Raw genomic sequence first — 14,536 nt, forward strand, 5'->3', positions numbered from 1 at the left:
ATGCGGACTGCTGCTCAACAGGCAAATGAAGGTGCTGTGTGGCGTGCAGAGCCCTTGGTGATTCCTATGGCATGGAGAACCTTTGATCAATGAGGTGCTGCCGTGCATCCTTAGCTCGCTGCTCACTCTGCATGCGGTGCTTGGATGCTCTCTGTCCTCCCATGTGCCTTTCCTGCTGTAAATCCTCATCGTCCGAGGAGGAGTCCTGCTCATGTCTCTCTTCATCCTGCAAGGCCTCCCCCCTATTGAGTGTGTAGTTGTGCAGAGCACAGCAGACAGCAACAATGTGAGCTACCCTTTCCAGCTCGTACTGCAGGGCACCACCCAATCTATCCAGGCAGCGGAATCACCTACTCACTGGTGGCTCTTGTAGCTCTGTGGCTGGCGTTGTATCTCTTCTGCAGCAGTGGTGGGATGTCTCACTGGTGTCAAGAGCCACGTATGCACAGGGTAGCCCTTGTCTCCAAGAAGCCACCCCTCCAACTGAGCCGTTTCAGTGAACAGTAACGGCAGCTGGGACTGGCGCAGGATGAAGGCATCATGGCAGCTGCCTGGAAAGTGGGCACAGATATGCATGAATCATTTCCGATGATCACATACGAGCTGCACATTGATTGAGTGGAAACCCTTACAGTTTATGTATTCAGCTGGTCGCCCGCCGGAGCCTTGATGGCCACATGGGTGCAATCCGTGACCCCTTGCACCTGTGGGAATCCTGCAATGGAGCCAAAACCGGTGGCCCTCTGAACTTGGCTTTCAGGGTCCGTCGTGAAGCAGATATAGTCACCAGCCCTCCGGAACAGGGCATCGGTGACCTCCCTGATGCAGTTGTGCACTGCTGACTGTGTGAACCCACAAAGGTCTCCGGTGAGCCCCTGAAATGATGCAAAGGTGTAAAGATTGAGAGCCGCTGTCACTTTGAGGGCCACAGGCATTGGATGTCCCCCAAAGCCCCTGGGTTGCAGGTCATTATTCAGCATGGCACAGAGATGTGTCACTGCCTGTCTCAACATCTACTGTCGCCTCTGACACTGCCACTCTGACATCTGCAGGCATGTCATGCGGGACATGTAGATGCATGGCTATCTGTAGTGGTTTGCTGTCCTTGAGTGCTGCTGCTCATGACCGGGGGCCTCTAAGTGGACTGCAACTAACTGCTTGTTGGTTTTGTCTGCGGTGCATATGGATCCTCTCAAGAAGTGCATCAATGAATAAATGAACCATCCCCATCTTCAAGTTGCAATTCAACTCAGTTCCTTCAATTCTTCGAAGGTTCCTGACAGGGCAGAGATTGATGTTCAGTGGTACATCAGGTGCTTTCATGCAGCAGCTATGTGGCATGGCATGGCATTACCCGTCTTAGTTCCCACTAAGAGTGGCACCGCATGACCACATAAAGATTGTACAAGCTGCATCGATTGGCCCACAAGACATATAAGCTTCACACGGCTACTGTCTCTGGCACTCTCCCCACATACAGGGTGACTCAAGTGCCATTGCTCCTTTACTGACAGAGGCAATCAATGGCACAGAGCTGCCAACCATTATGGAGAGCGGAATCGCAGTGGCTCCCTAAACGTCTGCAGTGAGACTCCTGAATATCCCCTCCTCCCTCCCAGTATGCAAAGTGAAACCCCTGAATATCCCCCCACCTTCCTCCCTTCCATTATGCAGAGTGAGACCCTTGAATATCCCCCCTGCCTCCTCCTTCCCAGTATGCATGAGACCCCTGAATATCCCCCCCCTCGCTCCTCCCTTCCAGTATGCAGAGTGAGACCCCTGAATATACCCCCCTCCCTCCTCCCTCCCAGTATGCAGAGTGAGGCCTCTGAATATCTGGACTTACCTTCGCTGGTGAAAACTTCTGCCTCTGATGACCCACCAGCTTTTCTGTTCGTGAACGGGACGGCATGTGATGGCCACCCGTTCAACATAAAATCTGGAAGTGTGCATTGAGAGGCGGCGGGCTGCATAATCAGGAGAGTTAAGTACAGTTTTGAATATGGTAATTGGGGTGCCACTGTCAAGCGGCGGGGGGGACCATGCCGAGGTCCCCCCGCCACTGGTAATATGCAGTGGGCCCTTCTCGACGTCGGGGTCAAGGCTGTCCCCGCAGAATTTTACCAGCCCCCATGCCGCAACTCACCGTGTCGAGGGGCCGGTAAAATTCAGCACAGTGTGTAAATCTTTGTACCACAACTAATTGATTTAATTAAATTTGAACCAAAAAATGTACATCCAAAATGATTGGAGTATTGGATATTCAAATGTTCTGTTACTCTGTGAAATTTGTGTGAAATTTGGCAGTGGGTTGACTCATTTAAGGTGCAAAACATGGGTATTACAATGCTGTGCCTAGCTGAGGTATCTTATATAATAGGACTAGAGTGAGAAGTTGTTAAAATTCTGTGCTGAAGCTTCTTTCATATTCACACTTGTTTAGGTTGAATTGTGGGAGCCCAGTGTCTGTGACCAAGTCTGTGACACTATTAAATGGTTCCCTTACGTGACAGCAGAATTGTAATCTCGTAAAATCTATCAACCGGATGGGAGCTGGTATTGCATTTACAGCAAGAAACAGGCCATTTGGCCCACCATGTCTATGCCAGTGTTTATGCTCCACATGAGCCTCCTCCCACCTTAGTTCATATAGTAAAGTGTTCTCCCAGAATCTGAGCTAAACAAACAGCAATATAAAAGTGAAACCAGATAATTGTGTCTTTAGCTGGAGTCATTTGCAGTGAAAAAATCTAGAGTAATATTTTGCTTCATCAATGCACTTTTCCTTGGTGGTATGGGGATTGAGGAAGTGAAGTGAAATGCACATGGTAGGAATTTTAAATATTAAAAATTTACAAATTACAGTATTATTGTATTTATTTATTACAGTAATTATTTTCATTGTACATTGTCTTGTTTACAGCAGTAGATATAATCACTGATTGCAAAAAAAGAATGTTCCGTCCAAAGCCCAAACAACTGCATATCATGAAGGCCACGTTCCATCACAAATGTTACAGCTGTGGTGTTGAAAGATGCTATGCAATAGTGAAGTACTTCCTCATAAAGAAAATCAGGAGGGGAGTGAGATAGCAATACATCTCCAAGCAGCCAGTTTTAGAGCAGCATTGCCTGGATCCAAAGAATAATATTCCTGCACGGCACAGATTCAGGACAGGGGAAGGCCCTTCACTTTCAGTTAAAAGTTTGTAATACTCTAGCAGTACTTGTGAAGTATACTTCCTCCAGTGATACTGGGGTGGTAACTTTAACCTAAAACTGGAAAACTGAAGGATCAGATCGGTCACCCGTTTTACACCCCAACCAGTATTACTGTCAATTCACTTCAGTTGAAAGTAAAGTGAGCAATTGATCCAATTCCATCTGTTTTCCTTGGTGGGTTAGGTTGAAATTAACATTAAAAATAACATCTTTGAAATAAGTATTCTGAAGATCTTAAAAGAGAAATATTATTTCCTTTACTGCATATAACTGGATAAAAGCCATTTAAACACAGAAATACTGGACACGTTCTACAAAAGAATTAACATTGAAGCCTGAGTTTTCTTTTTATGTGATAGAACTGCTTTTCACAGAGTAAATGTTGTTTAAATACATTGGGGTTGTAACTCTGCTGAATGTTCTTGCACACTGATTCAGATGTTTGTGTATAATTGCATTCTACTATTTTTTAAAAAGGCATTAGCCCTGTACCTGTACTGAATTTTTTTTTAAATTACTGATAGGCCATTTCCAATACAATAAAAAATCATATACAAAAGATCCTGCAGAGGAAAATGCAGCCCCTCCACTCCTCATCTCAGCACCATCCAGCATTTTGTTTTATTGAGAGTAAAAGGGCGAAGAAGCAGACCCTGGGCTCTGTTGAAGTTAGTGACATTGGAAAGTTGATGCCAGATGGAGATATAAACTGCTCATTCATATTTCCTTGTATATAAAGAGAAAAAAAAAATTTTGTTCCAACATCAGACCTCAGAGTATAATACTGCTTATGTGAATAATCTTTGGATTGGTATAAAGCTTTGCCTGATGTTCAATTAAAATTAAGGTCATTAAAAAATAAAATTTACTCCCTTTTTTATTCCAGATATCAATGAATGCAGGACAATCCCAGGTATCTGTAGCAATGGGAGGTGCAGAAACACTATTGGAAGCTTTAGATGCAAATGTAACAGTGGCTTCGCACTTGATTCAGAAGAAAGAAACTGTACAGGTATGTCGTTACCTAGTGACACCAGTGAGTATCAATACTTCTGGAATTAATAACTATATTGGGAGTGGGGAGTATCTCAAAGGATTGGTCTTGCACATAGTGAGACCACGTGCTAACTCAAGCAAAGGTATGGTATACATAACTAAGGTATACACAAACATCAGTTTATTTTTATTAATATTGCTTTAGATCACTCTATTTTGTTAGAATATTCTGGTGTTGAAATTACACCATGCAGGGCTAGCGTACAGGCACTTAGGGCTGAATTTTTACTTTACTGACATGCAAGGAGCGGGTTGGTCAGAAAGTTGTGGGGAACCCGGAATTCAGATTCCCTCACACTCTGAAGTTTTAACTCCACAGCGTGCCCGTGAATCATTGATCGGTTTCCCCACCTGGAGATCAACCTGATTAACAGGCTTGGTGGTTGGGAGCGTGCCTGATAACAGAGGCTCCTCAGGTAGGCACCCGGATGCAGGAGGGAGGTATAAAGACATTTACTTCCTGACTCAGCCAAGTCCTCACTTCAATGACGCTGCTGGGTTTCCCGACGCTGACAACCGTTAAAGTTGAAAAATAGAATTACAATATTTTAAGTTCCATTCCACCTTCTTGGAGCAGACTGGTCACTTGCCCACCCTCTGGCCTTAGTTAAAGCTGGAAATGGGCGAGTTGGAGGTGGGTTTGCGGCAAGAAACAGATTTCCGAGACTTTAACCGCCCCCAACCCCACCCCACCCGATACAAACTTGCTTTTTTCTTAGGTTAAAATTTCCCCTTTAGGTGTAGAATTTCATTGGTGCTGCACCTGTTTTTCAGGTACTAAATGGGCATCTAACTTCCTAACATGGCGGACAGGCGGTGCATGCTCATTACCAGCGGGAAAAGCGCCACCAGCCATATTGGTATAGGCAAAAATGATGTCTAGAGTCCAATGTCCGAATCGCACATCCGCCATCCCAATCAACACTCTCCCAATTGCCCTTCCTTCTACAACCACCCCACCCCTATCATGGCTCAAATGAACCTGCAGCTGATGCAAACAAGTTTGTAGGCCTCTATAGTATTATTAAATACCTTCCTCCATTATTTAAAATGAGTTGATATCTCTGTTAAAATAGCAAAGGAAGGAATTCAATATGAATGAGCTAAAAGTTACATTTTCCAAGCCAAGCAGCCTCACTCCTGCTGCCAGCACATATCGTAAAACCACAGGTGAGATGTTCACCACCGCTCTTTACCAGCATACAAAGTTACTCAGTGTAGTGTGGTCTTGGAAAATGTCTCTGTTCCCACTGGCTAATGCATTTGTTTTAAATTCATATCTGTGCTGTATTAAAAGTGGCTACAAAGGGGGAAATAAATCCTCAAAAGCTGCTATCAAACATTTTAATCTAGAATTATCAGAAAGCAACAATATTTACTGAATCTATTCAAGTTTTAAAAGAAAGTGTGCTTACTTCCTGGTTTCAAAATAAAATTACATTTTATCCTTGACTGAAGAATCTTTTTAATTACAGATATTAATGAGTGTCGTATCTCTCCTGATTTATGTGGTCCTGGAACCTGTGTTAACACTCCTGGAAGTTTTGATTGTGAATGCTTTGAAGGATATGAAAGTGGATTTATGATGATGAAGAACTGCATGGGTATGTTACAAATGAAAGAGAACAGTAACATAACTGATCCACTCTATAGCTGTTACCAGCGAATGCCCATAGTAATTGTATATGTTTTAAGACCAATGAAAGATCATAATCTCCATTCTGAAGGATTTCATTTCTGTTTCTAATTGTGTATTTGTTATATGTACATGTTCATTTTTTGCCTGAAGTGATGTTCTAGTTAGCTACTGTATCAGTGGCATAGTGCATTCAATAAGCAGTAGGGTTTGAAGCCACCAAGAGTAGCTAAAGCTGATAAATGGCAAGTTACATTCGCATCACTCAAATGCCAGGCAATGACCATCTCCAACAAGAGACAATCTAACTATCTCCCCTTGGCATTACCAAGAGAGAATCCCCCACTATCAACATCCTGGGGGCTACCATTTACCATAAATTAAGCTGGACCAGCTATATAAGTACTGTGGCTACAAGAGCAGGTCAGAGGCTGGGAATTCTGTAGCGAGTAACTCACCTCCTGACTCCCAAAGCCTGTCCACCATCCACAAGGCGTAAGTCAGGGGTATGATGGAATACTCTCCACTTGCCTGGATGAGTAAGCTCTAACAACACTCTAGAGGCTCGACACCATCCAGGACGAAGCAGCCCACATGATTTGCAGCCCATCCGCCACCTTCAACATTCACTCCCTCCATCACCGATGCACAGTGGCAGTAGGTGTACCATCTACAAGATGCACTGCAGCAACTCACCAAGCCTTCTTTGACGGCACCTTCCAAACCTGTGACCTTTACCACCGAGATGGACAAGGGCAGCAGATGCATGGGAACACGTCCACCTGCAAGTTCTCCTCCAAGCCACACACCAACCTGACTTGGAACCATATTTGTCGCTGGGTCAAAATCCTGGAACTCCCTTTCTAACAGCACTGTGGATGTACCTACACCATGTGGACTGCAGCGGTTCAAGAAGGCAGCTCACCACCACCTTCTCAAGGGCAATTAGAGATGGGCAATAAATTCTGGCCTAGCCAGCGACACCCACATCCCATGAAAAAGTAATAAAAAGGGGCTGGATTTTAAGTAGCCCTCAACGTCGAGATCCGTGGCAAAGGGGCCTGAAGATGGCCCTGGATGATGAGGCCTGATCCTCCAGGCTGTGACAGGGCACCGTGGTAGCTGCCCCCCTTGCCCCCCCCCACCCCGCACGGTGATGGGACCACAATCACTATGCAAATGAAAAATAATTAACAGATTTGCATGTATTTACCCTTACTCTTAATGGCCCGCTGCGATCTTCGGCCTGGCAACCGGCACTGCCGCACCTTCGCATCCCCATTTAGGGAAATGAGGCACCACGCTGGTGGGGAGCAGGGAGGAGGGAAGTTTATCAGTGCCGGGGCGTGGGTGGGGTGACCGGGTCAAATAAACATCATGGGTGTAGGGGATATTGGGAAGAGTTGTACTTTAAACTTTATGCAGTTTGCCGGGGGTGGAGGGGGGAGGTCAGATGTTACAGGTAAGTGTTTTTGGGGGGGAAGGGCAAATAGTTAATTTAATTGTTATGGGGGGGTGGGAGAGGGGCAAAAGAAATGTATTTAATTTTATTCAATCTGTCTTTAAATATTTAAATAAACATGAAGGGCTGACAGGCAGCTGACGCCATTGCCAGGGATGGACAGCCCACCCCCTGCACGTGATTGGGGGTGCGGCCCGCACCGGCTATTAAAATAAGCCACCGCTCTTGAGATTATGGTGGCTCTTTGGCATGCGCCCCGCCCGAGACTGACAGCGGGCTCATAGAATCCAGCCCAAGAAATAGGAACAGGCGTACACCATAAGGCCTCTCGAGTCTGTTCCACCATTCTGTACAATCATAGCTGATCTTCTGCCTCAACTCCATTTTCCCACTAGTAAGCTCCCCATATCCCTTGATTCCCTGAGTGACCAAAAATCTGTCTCTCTCAGCCTTAAATATATTCAACGATGGAGCATCCACAACCCTCTGGGGTATAGAATTCCAAAGATTCACAATCCTTTGAACGAAGATATTTCTCCTCACTCCTCAATGATTGGTCCCTTATCCTGAGACTGTGCCCCCGTGTTCTAGATTCCCCAGCCAGGGGACACAACCTCCTTGTGTCTACCCTGTCAAGCCCATTCAGAATCTTGTGTACTTCAAGGAGATCACCTCTCATTCTTCTAAATTCCAGAGACTATATGCCCAATTTACTCAGGTCAACATCATAGGTCAACTCTCATCCCAGGTACCAATCTAGTGAGCCTTTGCTGTACTTCCTTATATATGGAGACCAAAACTGTGCATAGTTGTTACGACCAGGTGAGAATGGTGTCTAGGGGTGTTTTACTTTTTCACCTGGTCTTATTGTAACAGAGTTTAATTTTAAACACACTGTTTTGAGGTCCCCTTTGGTGAATCCTTGTTCACCACTTTCCAATTATAAGGCAAAGAAATGAGCATAAACAGGCCTTCTTAGGTTTAAAGAAGAAAAATGAAATTTATTAAAACTTAAACTCTAATTCAGTTGACGCTCACGGATCTACGACTCACCCACGCTAGCAAGCACACGCAATACACACATGCAAATAGGGACAGAAGAGAGCAGAAGGAAAATAGAGAGGTTTGAGGCAATATCAGAAGAGTTTCTTGTTAACTGTCTTTCGAGCCCACTGTAGTCCTTTTGTAAGTAGTCTTGCTTTTCGTGGGGCCCAGTATTCTTCTTAAACCTTGTTCATTGTAGGAGACTTTTCTCTCTTGGGGTTCTTCTGTCTTCAGTGGGTCTTCGGTTCCGTGAGAAAGAGATGGGAGAGAGGTTTCTCAGTCCAGGAAAAAAGAGTTTTCTGAGTTTCAAACACTCTGTGGCAAGTTCAAATTCAAACAGCCAGTTAGTCATGTGACTAAACTGGTCTGACCAGGTCTTCTGTGTTGGAGAAGCAAGGACTGGGTCCTTTGTTCCAACACCTTCTGCTAGCATGCAAAAAAAGGTCTTTCCAGCGAGGGGCCTGGCAATTCCTTGTGATATACCCTATTTTCTTCCCAGCACCAATTTTAAGTTTTAATGTTCATGTGGCGAAATAATGTGTGCCTCATTCTTGGCAGGTGGGGTCCTGCATGACAATAGTACTCCAGGTGTGGTCTGACGAGAGCCCTGTACAACTGTAGCAAGACTTCCTTATTCTTGTACTCCAGTCCCCTTGCAATAAAGGTCAACATGCCATTTGCCTTGCTTGCTATACCTCCATGCTAACTTTCTGTGTTCCTCATATGAGCATACCCGAGTTCCTCTGTACATCAGCATTTACAAGTTTCGCACCTTTTAAAAAAAATTCTGCTTTTCTGTTCTTACTACCAAAATGAATGACCTCACACTTTCCCACGTTACACTCCATCTGCCACCTTGTTGCCCACTGCATCTCTTTTCAGCCTCTTTCTGTCCTTCTCACAGTTAGATTCCCACCTAGCTTTGTATTGTCAGCAATTCAGATACATTACTCACGATCTCTTCATCTAAGTCATTAATATAGATTGTAAATAGCTGAGACCTCAGCACAGATCCTTGCAGTGTTTCACTAGTCACAGCCTGCCAACTTGAAAATGCCCTGTTTATCCCTCCTGTCTGTTAACCAATATATTATCCCCAAATCCTTGAGCCCTAATCTAGCATATTTACCTTTTGTGTGGCACTTTATCAAATGTCTTTTGGAAATCCAATTATACTACATCTACTGGTTCCCATTTATCTGCCCTACTGTTTACATCCTCAAAAAACTCTAACAAATTTGTCAAACCTAATTTCCCTTTCATAAAACCATCTTGACTTTGTCTGATCATACTATGATTTTCTAAGTGCATTGTTAAGACTTCCTTAGTAATAGATTCCACCATTTTCCTGACAACCGATGTCAGGCTAACTTGACTGTAATTCCCTGTTTTCTCTTTCCATCCTTTTTTGAATAGCAGTGTTACATTTAATAACTTCCAATCCGCTGGGACCATTCTAGAACCTAGGGAATTTTGGAAAATTATAACCTGCCCATTCACTATCTCTGAAGCTACCTTATTTAGAATCCTAGGATGTAGGCCATCAGGTCCTGGAGATTTGTCGGATTTTAGTGCCTTAAGTTTCTCCAATACTTTTTCTCCTGATATTAATTGCCTTACGTTCCTTACTATTATTCGCCTCTTGGTTACCCTTTATTTCTGGTGTGTAATTTGTGTCTTCTACTGTGAAGACAGACACAAAATATTTGTTCAATGTCTCGAGCCATTTCCTCATTCCCCTAATGATAATTTCTCCTCTCTCTGCTGCTAAGGGACCAACGTTTACTTTAGTTACTCTCTCCCTTTTTATATATTTGTAAAAGCTCTTACAATTTTGGTATATTCCTGGCTAGTTTACTCCCATATCCTATTTTTTCCCCTTTTTTCAACTTTTTGGTGGTATTTTGCAGTTTCTAAAACACTCCCGATCCTTAGGCTTACTGCTATTCATTGCAACATCATAAGCCTCTTCTTTTAATCAAAGACTATCCTTAACTTCTCTAGTAAGCCAGGGATGGATCTTTCTTGCTGAGTTTTGTTTATTAATGGAATGTATTTTTGTTGAAATGTTGAACTGTTTCTTTAAATGTTTTCCACTGTTTATTTACACCATACCTTTTGGTCTACTTACCTAAGCAACCAGCTCTCCACTCATACCTATGTAATTGGCTTTGTTTAAATTTAAGATTCTTCTTTGGGACTGGAGTAAGTTGCTTTCAAAATTAATATGGAATTCAATTGCATTATGATCACTTATTCCCAGCGGATCTTTTACCATGAGATTAATAATTAACCCTGCTTCATTGCACAATTCTAGATCAAAAATAGCTTTATCCATAGTTGGTTCCACAATGTATTCCAGGAAATTGTCATGAAAGCATTCTACAAACTAATCTTCCAGACCACCTTTGCCAATTTAATTGGATGATCCTAAATGACGATTAAAGCCCCCTACAATTATTACATTGTCTTTATTACAAGCTCCAATTACTTATTTCTTAATGTTCTGTCCAGAGTACTGTTAGGGGGCCTATAAGCAACTTCACAAGTGTTTTCTGACCCTTGCTAGTCCTAATCTCCATCCATGCTAATTCTACTTCCTGATCTTCTGAGCCAAGATCCTTTCTCACTACTGTCCTTATGTCATCCTTTACTATCTGGAATACTCCTCCTCCTCCTCTTCCCTTCTGTCTGTCTTTTCAAAATGTCATGTAGCCTAGAATATTTATTTCCCAATCTTGGTCACCTTCTAACCATGTCTCCAACGGCGATTAGATCATAGAATCATAGAAAAGTTATGGCACAGAAGGAGGCCATTCGGTCCATCATGTCTGCAGCGGCCGAAAAAAACTAGCCACTCAATCTAATCCCACCTTCCAGCACCTGGTCCATAGCCTTGCAGGTTACAGCACTTCAGGTGCATGTCCAGGTACCTTTTCAAAGAGTTGAGGGTTTCTGCCTCCACCACAGATCCGGGCAGTGAATTCCAGACATCCACCACCCTCTGGGTGAAAAAGTTTTTCCTTATGTCCCCTTTAATCCTTCTACCAATCACCTTAAATCTGTGCCCCCTGGTAATTGACCTCTCCGTTGACCTAACCATTTATCTCTATTTGTGCCCCTAGTTCATCTCATTGCAAAAGCTTGACGCATTCAAATAAAGAGCTTTTAATTCTTTTTTTTTACTGCTATTCTTTGCATGGACCTTATTCACTGATGCATTGTCACTGTTAATTTCTCTGCCCCTGCATGTCCCACTCTGCTTGCCTTTACCCAGATCGCTACACAATTCTATTGTTTCGACATTTCTCTTTAGATTTCCAAATCTTTCTTCACCTGAACCCTCCCCATCTTTTAGTTTAAAGCCCTATCCACAGCCCTAGTTATCTGATTCACCAGGACACTGATCCAGCCCAATATAAGTGGAGCCCATCCCAAAGGAACAGCTCCCTCTTTCCCGAGTACTGGTGCCAATGCCCCACGAATCGAAACCCCTTCCCCTCACACCACTCTTTGAGCCACATGTTTAATTCTGTAATCTGCTTGACCCAATGCCAGTTGGTAACAATCCAGAGATTATAACCTTTGAGGTTCTGCATTTTAATTTGGACCATAACTCCTCAAACTCTTTCAGCAGAACATCATTCCTAGTTCTAACTATGTTGTTGGTTCCTACGTGAACCACAACAACTGGATCCTTCCCCTCCCACTCCAAGGTCGTATCCAGCCACGAGGAGCTGTCTTTAACCGTGGCACCGAGTAGGCAACACAATCTTTGGAACTCCCAGTTGCGGCTGCAGAAAACAGTATCTATCTCCCTGACTATACTATTCCCTATCGTTACCACATTCCTTTTCACTCCCTACACTCCCTGCACCATGGTGCCATGATCAGTTTACTCATCCACCCCGCAGTCCTTGTTCTCATCCATTCAGGTATCAAATACCTGATACTTGTTTGTCAAAGTCAAGGGCAGAGGCTCCTCTAACACTACATGCTGGATCCCCGTACCTGCCTGACTTGCAGTCACATTCTCCTGTCCCTGACCAATTCTAAAGTTCTACTTAACCTAAAGAATGTGACTGCCTCCTGGAACAAAGTGACCAGGTAATTCTCCTCCTTCCTGACGCCCCTCAATGTCTGCAACTTGGACTTCAGCTCAGCAGCTCTGAGCCAGAGTTGCTCAGGCTGCAAACACTTACTGCAGATATGGCTATCTGGGATTACAGTGCATTCCATAAACTCCCACATCTTACAGTCATGGCACACCACCTGCCCTGCCATGTCTGTCTATCCTTATTTATTTATTTGATCAGTTAACTAGGTAATAATTTAATAAAGTTACAGTCTCCTAGCTTGGAGACAAAAGAAGAACACTTACCAGCTACTGGAGGTACAACAAAAATAAAAAGCAGCACAGTTCCTTCCCCCTCTGCACCGAATTCCCACTTATACCAAGCTCCTGACTTGGCACTCAGTTCACGAAGTACTCTGTTCCCAGATCACTCTGTGCTCCCCACATGCTGCGTCCTTATCTAATCCTCAAAACTGTGAGGAGACTTTGAAAGGACATGAGTTGTCTCTCCATGAATTGAGTAAGTCACCATGTTTCAATCTTGTGCATTTCTAAAGGTCTGATTTCAGAGCACCACTGGTAAAGGCCTAATTGCAGGTTGCCTATCTGCCAAACTGAAAATACAAATGACTTATGTTTTGGAGAGGGAAGGGAGAAAATAGTTTTAAAAATAAAATTGGTCCACTGTGTGTTCTGTGTAATAGTCTTAATTTTCTTTCAAAAATAGCAAGCAGATTAACGCTACTGGTCTTGGGGTGTTTTTTGAAGTGACTATTATTGAATTTACATCATAGTTATGCTACAGCTGGTGCATAATATCAAAGAATAAGATGAAGCATTTCGCATGGGGGAAAGCATGATGTATTTCACTAGCCAGCATTTTCATAGCTCTGGAAAGGTTTCAGTATCATTTGACCTTTAAGTGCCACTAAACATTTATTATCTACCACGCTCGATGCCTTTCTTGTTTGTCAGTATGTTTTTTTCTGAGGTATGTTGTATGCACCTATCTACATCCATCTGTCTCTTTTTCTTTCATCTTCTTTATTTATGCCATTTTTCATTTGTGGACATTTTTCTTTCTCCCCTCTCTGTGTGTATATGTCTCCCCACGTTTGTTAGCTAGTCCCAGCCAAAGTCATAATAAATGCACTCTGGGCTCCTATATTAGGGACTAAAACTGGCTATAGTTCCAACTACTAATTAAACTTCAGCATCCAGTGCTGGACGATCACGCATGCGGATGTTATGAGGGCAGAATCAGGCTTTTCTGCAGTACCTCCATTCTTCAATAGCCTAATGACACTTACCATAAAAGCTTACAGATAAATAATGACCACCTGGGAAAAGTACTAGAAGACCATTGGTGCTAATGGAACCATATTCAAATAAGACGTCAACAATTTACATTTTTATAAGACTCATGTCAGTATACTTCACAAAATACAGGGTTGACTTTTGAAGGCTGGGAGGAAGGTAGCAAAGCAGTGATTTTGAGAGAGAATTCCAAAGAGCAGGGGCATAGTGACTGGATGATCAAATTCTGATGGTAAGGCTTACAGTAGGGACATATAGTATTCTGAAGTAGTGCATGGTGGGGATCAGGGTGTAGGACTGGAGAAGATTATTCAGAGGGTGAATTAAAGTACTGGAGGATATGGGAATGAAGAACTTGAAGTTAATTTGCTGAAGCACGGGAAACCAATAGATTTTGGCCATGGACAACAGAAGGCCACTGAGGAAGCTTTTGAGAACCAATCCCTGTTAAGGATGTCATGGATAAGCTTTTGAGTAGCAGCAGGGTAGAGTTAGCAGTGTAAGACCCTAAGAGCATGCACGATTGGTTTTAGTCCAAAAAGACAGCTGGGGAGAGTAATGGAGTTGGGGCACAAAGCACATAAGTGGTGGAAGGAGTCACGATGATGCCATCAGTTTTACCAGACTTGAGCTGATGGAAATTTTTACTTCTAGAATTTAGTGACAGACTGAGTGAAAAGGGTAGCAACAGCTTTGGCGTTACTAGTGGTGGAGAGTGAGAACT

The 14,536-nt window shown here is 43.4% G+C and overlaps 1 protein-coding gene across 1 annotated transcript in view; it reads left to right on the top strand.

Moving 5' to 3' along the window:
* LOC137350605 (fibrillin-1-like) overlaps positions 1–14,536 on the top strand; it is a 670,523-nt gene that overhangs the window by 459,903 nt on the left and 196,084 nt on the right. Inside the window, exons 25-26 of the mRNA XM_068015324.1 lie at positions 4,109–4,234; positions 5,754–5,882. Coding sequence (XP_067871425.1) covers positions 4,109–4,234; positions 5,754–5,882 — 255 coding nt within the window. The remainder of the gene's footprint in view (positions 1–4,108; positions 4,235–5,753; positions 5,883–14,536) is intronic.

Source organism: Heterodontus francisci, chromosome 35 (assembly GCF_036365525.1).
Source record: "Heterodontus francisci isolate sHetFra1 chromosome 35, sHetFra1.hap1, whole genome shotgun sequence".
Lineage (NCBI taxonomy): Eukaryota > Metazoa > Chordata > Chondrichthyes > Heterodontiformes > Heterodontidae > Heterodontus > Heterodontus francisci.